Here is a 15,596-nt window from a genome sequence, read left to right as displayed (position 1 = left end):
AACTAATGTCATCTATAATGGACGGATTCCTTAGTAAGAAACATAAAAGCACAGGGATCTTTAGAGCCATTTTTAAGACAAAAAAAAAACCACACAAATGACCTAAAAAATCTACTAATTTTTTATAAAGGGATATTCATATAAAAAAAAAAAGACTAAGGGTGCGTTTGATAGAGATGAAAAATAAGAGTGAAATTTTAATTTTATGGAATTTCGATTCTCACCTCAATCCCTAAAAATTTCAATTCCTTGATTTTAAGGAAAATCTTCACTTTTTGAACTAAGATGGAATTCGAATTCCATGAAACTGAAAAACTGTTTGATAAAATTTCTTAAAATTTAGATGGAATTCGAATTCCACCCTTATTTTTCACCCCTATCAAATGCACCATAAGTGCTTGTTTGATTGACCATATTTATTTATTTTTTTTTTGAAAATGGCAATGTTCTATCTAAGTTCTAATTTTTGAGGAGTTTCATTGATAATATTTTATAGGGAATACAAATTCTAGCTTTTGATTATGTGATGAGTTTTTATCACTTTTCCTAGAAAATAATAATGGCTGGGCAAGCGTAGAGATAAAAAATAATATATAATATATAAAAATTAGTATTTCTATGAAAAATAATGATAATTAAACACTGAAAGTTGAAAAAGTATAATAATTTTTACATAGAAAATCAAGTCAACCCAACACTTTCAATTGACATTTTTTTTGAAATTTAATTCTAAATAATTTAATTATTTAAAAAATATTTTCTTTCTATATAAATTTAATATTTGTAATCAATGCACTCTAATATTTTTGTTGGTTTTTCACTTAAGCCCTTCATGGTGCCAAACAACTCATGGGAAGTGGCCCTAGGCCATCCACCATAGGCCCATAGCCCATTGTGTCCCTTTTACCTCTCTAGTTACCACTGTTAAATGAAAATTCAATTTTAATTACCAATATGTTTTTTAATAAAAATATTAATTAGAAGGTGTTTTATGTATTTTTTGTATATACACTTAATTTATAAATTAAATATTATACCTTTAAATTATTTTTTTTATTTAAAATATCATACCAATATGGAAGCTCATATGCATCATAACTCAGGCCCATTTGTATTCGCTCTTATTTTTATTTTTTATGTTCGTTTATAAAATAAACAAAAAAATGTCATTTGGTTAGATATTTTTATTTGAAAAAAATGAAGAAATCTAATAAATTGAAAAAGAAGACATATTCAAATTAGATATTTTTGTTTTTTGTATTCGTAAAAATGGTCTCATTTTAAGTTTTAGTTTTTCAAAATATGTACTATATGGGTCCTCTAATTCTTGAAAAAAAAGTTTTGAATAATCCAAATTTAAGATTGATGCCCAAATTTGACCCAAGCTTACGCTCATAGTTGGCTCACTCAGTCCATTTAAAAGATCAAATTTGAACGTTTACGTCACTTTATCTTAGCCCATACTCTCAATATGTCTATATATAAGTACGGTATCTTGTGATTCATATACGATTTTTATTATGCATTCATTACATCATTAGTGTATTATTCTCGAGTATAAGAAGATAGTTCAAGACAAATTCAAGCTCTATAATTACTTAAACAACCTTAAAATAGTAAAGAACTCGAAAAAAATTCAGGCTCAAGCCAACAAAAATGTTCTCGTTTTAATTTTTTTGGTTTTTCAAAATATGTATGATAATAAGCCTTCCAATTCTTGAATAAAAGTATAGAATAATCCAAATTTAATATTGTGGCCCAAGGTGCAGAGAAGGCATGAAAGGTTAGGCCTTTCTAAAAGCCTAACCCAAGACATCCAAATGAGTACCCAAGGTTAGTTTAGACCCAAGCCCATGCCCAAAGTTGGTTCAGACACTCAATCTGGATAATCAAATGCCTGAATTCTTGTACTTTGATATATATATATATATATATATATTTTTATGTGACAAGTTAATCTGTTCATTATCTTAATTTTATTATTTGATTTATATTTTTTAATTAATTTAATTTTTATATTTTGACATTAACAGAGTTTAACGTGTATTTTGTCATTTTAATTTATTTTTTTTTACATACGAAAAAATATAGATTAAATTGACTCGAAAATATAAGTATAAGGATATAATCGAAACAATAAAAAATATAAGTTGACATACGAAAGAAGATTAATGTATTAAATTGACTAAAAAATTAAGTTTAATAATATAATTAAAATAATAAAAATTTTGAATAATTATAAAATATATATATAAATATAAATATAAATTTAACCAATTAAAGAGAGATTTGTAGGATGCCAATTGAATGTTGACAAGAAAGGTGTCAAAAAGTGAAATGCTGCCCACTGCCATCCTCACAGGACCAAAGATAGAGTGGCAAAAGCGTTGGGAGCATTTCATCCATATGGGTCATGTCATGGAGGTGAACAAAACCCACTAACACTTTAGATTTTCAAATTATGTATTATTGTAAAAAAAATAATAAAAAAATAATAAGTGGACACATAATTGATATCCTTGGAATAAAGTGCACGCTTTATGGGAGAGATAAATAGTTTCATTATAAATAATTTAAAATAATATAATGTCTTAGAATCTAGAATCTAGATTCTGCCTTTACTCAATAAATTATTTGGACAACGAAGAACTCAAAGCCAATAAAAATGGTCTCGTTCTAATTTTTTAGTTTTTCAAAGTATGTATGATGATCGGCCTTCTATTTCTTAAAGAAAATTCTATAACAATTTAAATTTAAAATTGAGACCTAAGTTAGAAAAAGGCTTGAAAAGGTTGGGGTTGCGCGAAAACCTAACTCAAGACAACTCAAACAAGTGCCAAGGTGAGCTTTGATCCAAGGCTATGCCCATAGTTGGCTCATTTAGTCTATTTAAAGGATCAAATTTGATTGTTCATGTAATATTTTGAGAGTCCAAGGTCGAGTGTAAAAAGGGATTATAGAGAAGTTGGTATATATATTAAGAATAGTAAAGAAGAAAACAACATCAACTTGATATATTTTGAGTTGAATGTAGATAGAGAATTTTCGAATTAAGCGTATTTGAGCGATGGTAACTCAATGATGGGTGATCTCTGGAAAGTTCATGTAGGTCTATTAGGATAAGTTGATTCGATTTTTCTTATTGCTCGACGTGGAATATTACAGAGTTCACGTGATCTCATCTTGTCCCATACTAATCTCTCAATGTGGAAATATAAAGACATTATGATCTAGATACAATATTTATTATGTATTCATTATATCGTTACTGTATTATTCCCAAGCATAGGGATTGACTTGAGCGTTAGATGATCTATCATGGTACCAAACCCTCCTTTCTTTTTTTTTTTTTTTTTTGTGGGAAATGGCAGTTCAAGATAACCTTGGGCTCGAGAATTACTTTAACAACTTCCAAATTGAAAATCTAACGTAAAAAGATTGAAAACTTACATTGGGTCACATATGAAAATTGGCAACAAAATATATGTTTGAAAACCTTAATTATATTTGGATAAAATTTAAAAAGACATAATATTTATTTTATAACTAAAGATCTCCTAACGTTTTATATTTTAAAAAGAAATAATATTAATTTTCAGAAAAATTAAAAATATAAAATATAACATTTTTTATTCATAATATGAAATTAAAAATTTAGAAAAATAAGTTTTCAATTATTTACTGAAAAATTAAAGTTGAAAAATAAAAATATTTTTCAAGAGTAAACAAGCCCATTTCCAATTTATTTTTTATTTTATTTTGAAAAAATCCACATATATCATTTCTTATTTCTAAATTTGAAAGGTTTGAGTCAATTACGAAAATACTATTTGGGTATTCAGATGTAATATTTTTTATGATATTTGTGTAAAATATATTATATATTTATATCGATGAGACAAAAAAAATAATATATCAATATATAAATATCACAATTGAGTACCTAAATAACATATTTGTTTGAGCTAAATGGGGCCAATTCTGCATTTTTATCATTGTATTTTCTTTTTTTATGTCGTTACTTAAACTTTTATTTATTTCAATTATACCACTGGACTAGTATTTTTGAGTTAATTTAACTCCTATCCAATAACATCTTTTTTGTATGACAACTTAAACATTTTATTATTTCAATTTCACCATTTGATTTATATTTTTGAGTCAATTTAACTCATATATTTTGATGTTAACAGAATATATTTTAACAGAATATGACGTGTATTTTGTTATCTTACTTTATCTTTTTTTTATACATAAGAAAATATAAGTTAAATTGATTCCAAAAAATAGGCATATAAAGGTATAATCGAAACAACGAAAAGTGCAAGTTATTACACACACACAAAAAAAAGAATCAAAGTATAGATATTAAATTAACTCGAAAATCAAGTTTAGGAGGATAATTAAAATAATAAAAAGTTTAAATTATTATAAAATAAATATAAAAATATATAAAAATTTGGGGAATAAAAGGGAGATTTGTAGGTTACCAATTGAATGTTTACAAGAAGGGTGTCAAAAGTGAAATGCTGCTGCCCACTACCATCCTCACAAGACCAAAGATAGAGCGGCAAAAGCGTTGGGAGCATTTCATTCGTATGGGTCATGTCATGGAGGTGAGCAAAACCCACTAACACTCCAAAAGATTGTTAGATTTTCAAATTATGTATTATTGTAAAAAAAATAATGTGAAATAGAATTACAAAATAATAAATGAACACATAATTTATGTCATTGGATTAAAGTGTGTGATTTACCTTTATGGTAGAGACATAATTGACATCTTAGGGCTTTTCCTCCGCCATCACCACAACTTCCCCCCACCCCCTCCCCATCCCTCCCAAAAAAAATTTAGGTCAAGTCAAATTTTGATAATAGATTCAAATATGAAAATTAAGAGATATTTAAATAATGACGAAATGATGCCAATTTTAAATTTTTTGGTAAGTGAAAGAATATTTAGGAAAAACAAGATAGAAAAAAGTTTGATAGCTAAAATATTTGTTCTTAGTTGTCAAATTTTCTTCCTTGTATATTGTTTAAAAGTTTAGAAGAATTATTTATGTGCCGAAAAATACAATTCACTTTTTTCCTCCCTTCCCCTTCCCTACTCTTCTTTCCATTAACAACTGAATGATCAAACACTCGAACTCGATTATCCCTTATGAGTTGTTAACGTGTCGATGACTACTCTAATGACTAACGATATCAATAAAAAGGATAGAGTTAGAGAAAAAGATAACCTAAACGACCAAAGACCCAAATGGGCAAAGCCAATAAGTGTTTGGTTATTGAATAAGTTGGGTAGAAAGCATGTTTCACACTTTGGCCACCAAGAGATAGAGAGAGATAGATGCAGAGCACCCAGTCGATATGCTGCCATTAGTGTAGACACAGATAAAAATGAGACTGCAACAAACCTACAAAGCACACAAGCAAAGAAATGGAATGATCTGATGGGGACACACCTGTCCCCACTCACAGCACCACCTAATCCCATTGCCCACTTCATTCACTCAATCATTCCTTCCCTCCCATGCCCTAAAACTGCCCACTGATTGGGACCTCCAGGGGTAGCCCTCCATTGCACATGTGCTTTTATTCCTACACATTTTATCTTTCTCTTACTGTATGATAATTGGGCTATCCTTCAATGTGAGAAGGCTATGTGGTATGGCATAGAGATATCTGTTTTAGGTTCGGGTTGCTTTGTTTTGTTTTGTTTTGGGTTTTATATTAATCCAAGTATGAATTGATCAATTGTAGAGTTGAACCAATCAAAAAGCGAAATAGAACCAATCCACCTTAATTAAGCTTGTGATATGTTTTGGGCTCGAAATCTATTCAATAATATCAAAATTGTATGACTTCAATTCTTAGAAACAAATGATTTGGTTGTTTGGGGAAGCAAAAGCAATTGCTGCTTTAGTTTGCTAAGCAACACAAAGCGAAGACAGGGGAATGGCTCAAATCAAGCGGATCTAATAGCATTAGTTTGGTTATCAAATATACCCTACATCTTTAGACACTCTTAATACGACATAGTTAAAGCGAAGCATAGATATTAGGCTAATTAAAATTGATTCAACTTTTTCCCCCTTATAACACTACATGTTTGAGATGTAGATGTAGCGTGGGAACAAACCCATTAGGTTTCTTCTCTATCCTCACCCTTTGAAGTTATTATTGATTAACTAGTCACGTTAACACCAATCATATTTGAATGAGAGAATGAGAGAAAATTTTAATTTTTGAATAATTGTTTCGCAAATCTTATGTAGATTGCTTAGCGGGCAACCAACTATGAATGGTAATCATTAATTCAAGTACGCAAGCACACTTGGATAGCTGATGTTCTAACATTCACGTGTGTTTACATGCAAATTGGTCCAAAGGAATCCTCCATCTCCAATGCCATGCGGAGATCAAGCCCATGCCAAGGCACAAAAGAGGATGACATGAGAGGGACTCACCAACAAGTGCATTGCTACCACAGTTGATGCTTTTGTGTCAAAGACCCAATTCACAATCAATCTTTAGGTTTCCAAATCACAACAGGCATTTCCTAAATGGCTTGCTGGCCAATGTGAATGCCCATCTTAGGGCAAATCAAGTGAATCAGCATGAGCTGGAGACCCATAATTCACACACCTATTGAAGCAAGGTTTCTTAACGTGGCAATCTGAGCTGCTTTTCACAATTAGAACCATTTGGTTTAAGAGTCGCTCAAAACCCACCAAATTTACCCATCAGTTAGTGGAGCCAACCCCAGATTTGGCCCACCAATCTGCACATCTATCAAACTCATTTTGGGACAAAAGCAAGAGGGAAAATGGCTTTTGCATGAGAGTTCCATAAAAAGAAATGTAGTTAAACTGATGCTATATAGTGTTATTTTGTGTACTTGAATCCATCCATCCGTGGGGCTGATGATAACCTTGTGGTATTATTAAGTTAAAAAGATAATGTTTTTATTTTTGAACAAATTTATACTATTACAAATTACATGGAGACTTTGAAATATAAAAAATAACCCAAAATCATATTTTAAATTATCTATAATGTCCACTCATCCAAGTATTAAAAGGTTTTACAGTTGCAGATCCTCTTCATTCTTCACAACTGTGGAAACCCCACATGAAGGAATATGGGGTGGGAGGTGACAGCACAGCACCAAGTGAAGAAGAATATCATTATTTTCATTAACAAAAACGAGCCACTATCATCTTTGAAAAGAAAGATTCACCACTCCGAGGATATAAAAAGTTTCTCCAATGGCATCTGATCTGATCTGATCTAATCCGCTGCAGAGATTGATAGAATCCAAATAAAAGATCAAATAATCCAACAGCCCCAGCTCCAACAACACATGCCTTCACATTCATCCACTCAACATCACTTCCAATGCAAGATAAAAGAGAGCAAGAGTAGACCATGGGGGGGGGGTTGAGAAAATGCCAGAAAATACAGCCTTCACTTTCTCGCCTTTTTCTGGGTAGCCAGTTTCATTATTGACTCCAAATTACAATAGTAATTACTATACTCTCTTTCTCCCAGATACAAATGGGCCAACCAAAAAGAGAGGAGACTGCAATGGGAGAGAGCTTTCTTGACTAGTTCTAAGCAGATGATCAGTTTAATGGGGACATCTAGCTCGTTAAAGAGCAGAGAAAAAAAATGGTACTTCAGAGACCTAAGACCTGAAATATTAAGGAATCTGCTGCTGGGCTTCATTTGTTGAAGAAACCCAATGAACTCCAGCTTTTCCTAACTTCAGCTGTAATAATAAATTGCAAAAAGAACAATAATCCTTCTACTGATTTGAGTGAGCTCCCCTTGCTTGATTTCCTCCTTGTTACTGTCACCTTACTCTACATCCAGCACCAACAAAACCCAAAAATCTCATATTGTTTATGGAAAAAATTTACTGTTGCTTCTCATGATCTCAAGATTGGGAGAAGATGTTTTAAGGCTTTACTGGGCAATGAGCTGATCGAGCTGCATTTGGTCCAGCCACGCACCCAGAACAGATTGATCGATAGGATCAATCTGGGAGTTCAGATTTGAGACCTCGCTGGAGGATCCCGCAGTGCCCCCAACACCAGCTAAGCCAAGCATTGCAGGCCTTTCCTTCATTTCTTGAGGCGATTCTTTGACAAGCGATTGAACCCATGATAAATCGGGCTCCTCCCCATTGTTCCCGAGCTCGAAGGATGATGATCTGCGAAGTTTACCAAACTCATCGGGATTGACAGTCCAGTCAGGTCTCCCACTGGCAGAGCCCCAGTTTGACCATGGATCGCCAGGAGAACCAACAACAGCAGAAGAATTAGAGCCAAGATCACGGGAGCTAATGCTGCGAAAATGTTGCTGCTGCTTCTCCCGTTGAGCAAACATGGCGACCCGAGTACTCATTGGTGAGATAGGCTCCACGCCTCGGGGAGACATCCTTCCTGAAGATGAACCCCCAAAGGGTGCCTGCAAAAGGGGGTGGTCGATATTTTTTGGTGAGTAGTTTGTGTTAATTGGTGATACCATGCTCTTCTGCTGCTGAAACTGGTTGAAAACTGCAGACTTGTGAGTTGGCGAGAAAATTGCTGAAGCCAATGCCTGATCAGAATACCGGGGAGAAGAGCACTCGGCAGAAAAGAGATCCTCAAGGTTTGATGGGGTTAGCGTTTTTGAATGAGCAGATCGGTTCAAAGACAGAGAATTGATACCGGGCTGAGAATGCCGGGATATTTCATTTAGGAGCTGCTGTTGTTGCACATCAAAATCTGGCAACAATTCCAAATCCTCGGCTGCAATATCTCTTGCATTAAGAGATGACCGCAGGCGGCTTGACTGAAGATTGCTTCCTGGCAGATGCAATGCCGGAACATTTGGTTGGGGCCAACCCATGTTTGACATGCCATTGGCAGATGGAGATATGGGTGGAGTGAATGGTGAGGGAGACATTACAGAGACTGAGGACGGTGAGCCAGGTAAGAGGCTCATGGCCGCAGCAAAATCCATTGCACTGGCAGCTGTAGAACCAGATCGAGGAGATGGTACTGCAGAACCTGTAGAGACATACAGGGGCCGGAGTTCCTCTTGTGTGTGGGCAAAGAAGCATACTCTTCTATTGCAACTTGTTCCATCTTTGCAGAGTCGAGTCCTATATTGAGCTGGATGAAGCCAGCACTCAAAAACCCCATGAGCATATTCACACATATCCCCTCGTCGACAAGCCCCCTTCCTGAAATCAGGACAAGGAACGCAGCTGTAGTGATATTTCCTTGGATCCCTTCTTCGAGCGTTCTCACCTGGATGAACGAAAGGGCACTCAGTCCAATCGTGGGAGTATGCACGAGAACAAGGCCTAACCTTGAATGAGAACATTCGGAACTCGTCAGTTGAATAGATGCTGTTCTTGATGTCCGGCAGTGATGGGTCAATAGGGTACTCCTTCTTCTCTGAAGTAGAAGAAATAGAAACATCATTGAACTTTGAACTCTTCGGAGAAGAAGTTGAGTCTGAAGCTGATGACTGGGACCTGTTATCTGGGGACGGAGACAGTGGTGGAGAATTGGAGTTTGAAGTAGCTGTCGAAATCCTTAGGTTCCTCTCACCAACAGAACCACTGGTCTCGAGAAGTTTCTCAAGAGTGAATTTCAAGTCCTGGAACTTTGGGGACACGACAATCACGTCGACCGGACAACGGCTATTTGCATCAACAATATTAGGATCAGCACCTGCATCTAAGAGAAGTTTCACAACTTCAGCTGCATTCACTGAGCCACCTGACGCAGCACAATGAAGAGCGGTGCTCTTATCAAGACCGCAAGGGCGATTGACATCAGCATCTGGAAAAGAAAGAATAAGTTTCACAACCCCGATGCTACCATACGCTGCAGCAACCATTAAAGGAGTTCTTTGTTCAAGAACCATCTGCTTGGACCCCTTCTGCCTGCCATACCATAACCCCACTTCATGAATCCCTGAAAGATCATGCTCAATGAATCGTTTGAAGCCCTCCACATCATCATTAGCAGCCAGTTCAAGCAAACTGGCAAAAGTATCATCAGTTTTAACAGTCAAGTTATTCATGTCTATGTTAGCAAGTCTGCAATTGTAAAGGAAAACGGAGACGAAGGTATCAGAGCCGATCTGGGATTCAACTGCTCTGATCTAAAGCATTTCAATCCCTTCAACGCACAGCACATGCTTTCATTGGCCGCGAATCCAACTGAAAGAAAAACAACAAAATCCATGCATTAACATTAAACAACAAAATACTCACATAGAGCATCATAAAACCATACATATTGTCAAAATTACCGAGTCCAATATGACAGCAATGCCAGAAAATTCAGGAGCCCATAAATCAATAAGGCAAATTCGGATAGGTTCATATCAAAATCCAGTAAGGCAAAAGAAACAATGTACATTACATATGCACTGACATAAATAGCCATCAATACGAAACAAAATGGGTATGTTAATAGTAATGAGCGGAGGCATGGAGGGTATGAATGTCGAATATAGCAAGAAATAATTTAATATATAGATTTGGACAAAGGGCTGTATTCAGGAAGTATCAAAACTAGAAAATGAAACAAGCATATCTAGAACGAATCTCAGCAAAATGGAAAGGTTTTCGTATGCAAAAAGTTTTAAGAGAATCAAATAAAAGATAGGATAAGTATTGGTGTGTCAAATTCTGAATGGCAAGAATGACCCAAGGCATAAAGAAGATGTCACAAAAATAACCAAATGGGCCTGAAAACAGGGCTTCCAAATATTTAGCAGAAAAAGACCCGTTAGGTTGAGGAGGAAGCATTTGAACAGAAATCTAGGACCAAGATATTTTCATGATTTTGCCCTCAATTTGTTAAAACCAACTCAACTGAGAAAAATGCAACTATAATCGCTTGATTAAAGGGCTTCTCCTTCTCAAGATTTCGAAAAGAAAGAGAAACAAAAACAACATAAAGATAACATCCGAATTTTCCCATCGGTTTCAGGGGAACCAAACAAATAGGAGAGAACTACCAAATTTTTGGACTAAATCATGTGGTTCCAACTTCAGCCGGAAGTCAAAAGACTGAGATTCATCATTCAACAATTAAATTTTAAAAAAAATAAAAATAAAAAGAAAGAAATTAATCAAAGAGTAAAGATATCTCCCTAGACGGCAACAAGAAAGATGAAATTACCACACAAAAATTCGCCATTCGCGTCAGATACAGATTAAAGAACCTAAGACGAGAAACAATCAAAATCGCAGTCAAACAAATGATCGGGACAGGAAACGACTGATCTACACTTTCCGAGTCTACACACACAGCAGCAGCTACACAGACACGCATCTATCCAAGTTCAGAGAGAGAAAACAGCACGACCGCAAGCAAGGATGCACAAAAAAGCAATAAAGAATCAGGATCGAAGCACACAGCACACACAGATTGAATCAGATTCAAAAGCAGTCCAGTTTTCCCCCTTCCTGGCTCTAAAAGAACCTTACCAGTTGATTTATCCTCCAGTTCCAGGTAACCAGCACCCAAGCGGAACCCAAAAAGCCTCCATCTTTGACGAGAGAGAGAGAGAGCGAGAGAGAGGTGACTACAGATCTAGAGAGAGAGATTAGGAAGATGATTAGATGAATGAATGAGAATAATAAGAACGAGAAAGCTCTGAGCTTATGACAAGAAGAAAAGAGCTTCTTCTTCTTCCTTTCGCCATTTCCTATGCTCTCTCTCTCTCCTCTCTCCTCTCTCATACAGAATATTCTATTTATTTTTACAATTATATTTTCCTAAAATCGGATATATATATATATATTTATATTTATGAGTTCATTTATGATTTACCTAAATTCTAAAATTTCACTTATATTTCTTTTCAAGCTACTAATTGCATTTAAAATACATTATAGCATGGCTCGTATTATATACGTATAATAAAATAAAATATTTTAAATAAATATTTATTTAAAAAATATATTTTATTAACATAATAATATTCATGAGATTTTTATCATCAAATTAATTGATAAAAAATAATATTACACGACCCTTAATATATGGAAAATAATATATATTTTTTTATATTCTTTCATTTAGTTTTGATATTTATAGATATTTGTATTGATATATAATATAATATTATTTTTTTATTTTTAATTTTTTACTTATTTTTGAAAAATGGTCCATCCGTACGAATATTATATATTATGTATATATATGTATTATTTAAGGAAGGGCCGGAAATTGAACAGAAATTGGGGGGCAGTTTCGTGATTTAGCCGTCCTCTTTCAACAAAGCCAATCGGGTTCAGCCTTTTTCGTGCAATCTAATGCGCCTCCACGTGGCGCTATTTCACTGGGTCGTGCTGGCAACGACCTCGGTTACAATTTAAACCCACCTGTCCAGGTCACCCACATTGTAATCGCAGGGAAATTACTCCAAAATTCACTCCACATGAAAGTTAAATGCGAGGAGGTAACCATCTCCTGCGCCGTCGGTGCGACCCAGCCGCGCGCGCCATCCACTCGCGTCCTCGAGAAGAGATGGGGTCGCCCTTTCGTCAAATGATGACTCGACACGTGGACGGATGCAGTGGGGAGAGGAAGCAGGGTGAAAATCTCGGGGGTGTAGAAACCGGCTGGGGAGGTGAAAAGGCCTGGGGGGAATTACCGGTTAGGTGGGTGGGGAACGGAGAGGTGACCGGTCGGGGCGGTGAGGGCGCGTGAGCGGATTGAAGTGGAATGGAATGTGGAGTTGGCGTCCGCCAATGGGGAGGGGAGTTGGCTAGCGTAAGGGCGGACCTCAGGCAGGAGTCAATTCGGGTTAATTGTGGAGTCAAATCACAGCGGGGGCTATAAAAGCGTGGCGCACCAACGACAGAAATATGCGGCAAAATTATTAAATAAACCAAAAAACCTTTTATAATCTCAAGTCGCTTATCCTTATGCCATTTCTTCAAGTTCTCGTTTGTGGTGAGATTAACTTGATGGTGATATGTACGGTCCGGTTATTACTGTGCGCGTTGGTGGGGTTTGAGTGGTGTAACCATGGTTAACGTTTGGTTGGTTCGATTCGATTTATTCCTATTCATATTGGTCGATATTTGTGTCATATAATTAAGAATGAGCATTCGACCAATTTGATAGGATTAAAGGGTTGTAACTACTAACTAGAGGTGAGATAATCGAACGAACTAAATTATTCCAATCGAATAGATCTAATCTGTGTTAAAAACTAAATTGAATTAATCGAATAGATCTAATCTAGTTGTTCTTATTGTCTAAAATACCTTTAGTATAATAACCTTGTTAAAGTTAACAAATTTCTAAACAAATATCTAAAATTATCTTTCATCAAAATTGCTAATATTTCACTTTAAAATATCTAATGTGTTCTTATTTTAATTTTAACGATCATAATTATTAAAATTAATATAAAAACAAATACATACGCATATAATTTTTATGAGGTTGACTATTTTCGATTCAGACAATACTTATTTTTTATAGGCTGAGCTATGAAATGTTTTCAATATCCCCATAGACGAAAACGTTTAAACTATTTCATGCTTTGAAGCACAAAAAAATAAGCGTGGTCAAAACTAAAACTTTTGCGCGTGTATGAACATGATCATTTTTATAAGTGACATGTCGTGTAAATGACCAGTTGATAATATTTAAATATATTAACTAATTTATTATACTCTCTCAATAATTAAAAATTACAACGTTTAATCTCTAATATATAAAATATAAAGATTCTATATTTTCAATAATTAAGAATTTACTAAACACAAAATTTTAGACTCGAAAACAAATTTCACAAAATTTTGTAAAAGTCATTTACTTTCAATGAGATGTTGTCGTCACGTCAAAAGAAAATTGTTACATTAATCATTTCATCTTTATCTTTTAAGAAAAATTGTTACATTAGTCGTCTCACCTTTTTCTTCACGAAGAAAAAAATAAAAGTGCCATGACATTAGTGAAAAATAAAAGTGCCATCACATTAGTGATTGAAACGGGCATCAATTCTATAAAACTGTCAAAATATTATATTGTTTTTAATATTAGGTCTCATCACAACATTGTAGTTGTAACAACTAATATAAAAGTATATTTTTAATTATTTTATGGAGTCAACCTGTCCCCGTCTTATATTGAAACCAATCAATACCATTATTTAAATGGAAGTATTAGTGAGTTTCTTAGGTTAGTGCCCCTAATTATTTAATATATTTGGTCAAGTTTTAAGAGTTTAGTAAGGTGAAATTTACATTTTTGTTTTTTTATGATCATTACATTTTGTATTATTTTGATTGCATATTTAAACTTAATTTTTGAATTAATTTAATCTTTATATTTTAATTATTTGTTTGTATGATAATTAAATTTTTTTATTATTTTAATTATATTATTGGACCTGTATTTTCTAATTAATTCAAATATTATATTTTTATATGTAAAAAAATAAAATAAGGTAATAAAACATATGTCGCACTTTGTTCACGTCAAATTATAAGAATTAAATTAATTAAATAATAAAAAATTTGGAGATATAATTAAATAATAAAAAATTTAAATTATTATACGACTAAAAAGTCAAAGTATAAGAAATTAAATTGATTTAAAAAATGAAAGTTTTGCATTATTGGTGTATAAGAAAAAAAAAATGAAGTAATAAAAAATTATAAAGTGCAGGCAAAACTTAGATTGCACAGAAATAGAAAGAATAAATAGATACAATATGAATTAGAAATGAAGAAATAATATTTTACAAAAATGTAGAAAATGAAAATGTAGGAAAAACGTGTAAATAAAAATATATATGTATATAATTTTTTATAAATATAATTTTTAATAAAAAAAATATAAAAATAATTATTCAATTAAATATAAATATAAATCATATCATTCATTCAAACAAAAATAAATATAAGTTGTCCCCACGGGTATAGTGCAGCGGCAAAGTAGGAGGAGGTTAACGTGAAGGTTAGGAGCTCGAATCTTAGTGGTGTCTTGAAAATTTTGAGTACTGTTGGGGGGGACAATGTGAAAAGGTTTAAACAGTTGATATCACGGTGGTGCAAACATATTGAGAGTCAGCTCTAAGTGTGTATAGGTTGTATCTGCATCCGAATTTATCTGGAGGTGCATTAGGAGGAAGATCACTAACCCTAAAAGATTAATCGAACGAAACTTGGATATCCTAAAATAATAAAAAAAATTATAAGTTATTTCTCTCTCTAACGTGATCATCAACGTAGCGGCAGAAATTTATAATATTTTGTTAATATTAAAAAATAATTTTTAAATTTTAAAAATGACTCAAAAGTATTTTCTTTATCGTTTTAAAATGTAAAACGTTTAAAAAATGTTAAAAATTATATCTCCGTAAATTATATATCTAAAAAAAAATTAATTAGATAGTGAAATTGATTAAATGAAGCCTTGTCGGCCGCCGCAGTTGACTAATGGATGTCGAAAGAAAGCACAAGAACAGGAATTATTGGCATTTATCTGAAAACACTTCTTACACAGCAACTATGGGGCCGAGCCGCATCCTGTGGTTTGATTAAAATGCCCTAT

The 15,596-nt window shown here is 33.6% G+C and overlaps 1 protein-coding gene across 1 annotated transcript; it reads right to left on the bottom strand.

The window, feature by feature from the left end:
* Nucleotides 1-7,446: 7,446 nt before the first annotated feature.
* Nucleotides 7,447-11,752, bottom strand: LOC127788705 (zinc finger CCCH domain-containing protein 30). The gene is made up of 2 exons (XM_052317293.1): nucleotides 11,507-11,752; nucleotides 7,447-10,228 (listed from the first exon to the last, which is right to left on the bottom strand). Exon 2 carries the CDS (start codon nucleotides 10,087-10,089, stop codon nucleotides 7,975-7,977), a length of 2,115 nt encoding a protein of 704 aa, XP_052173253.1. The 5' UTR covers nucleotides 10,090-10,228; nucleotides 11,507-11,752; the 3' UTR covers nucleotides 7,447-7,974.
* Between the last annotated feature and the right edge of the window lie 3,844 nt (nucleotides 11,753-15,596).

This window comes from Diospyros lotus, chromosome 13 (genome assembly GCF_014633365.1).
Source record: "Diospyros lotus cultivar Yz01 chromosome 13, ASM1463336v1, whole genome shotgun sequence".
Classification (NCBI taxonomy): Eukaryota; Viridiplantae; Streptophyta; class Magnoliopsida; order Ericales; family Ebenaceae; genus Diospyros; species Diospyros lotus.
Note: the sequence above shows the minus strand (reverse complement) of the source record. Positions and strands in the feature narration are given on the sequence as shown.

Excerpts from the sequence above, each read along its gene's own strand:
- LOC127788705 (XM_052317293.1), bottom strand. The coding sequence starts at position 10,089 with ATGAATAACTTGACTGTTAAAACTGATGATACTTTTGCCAGTTTGCTT.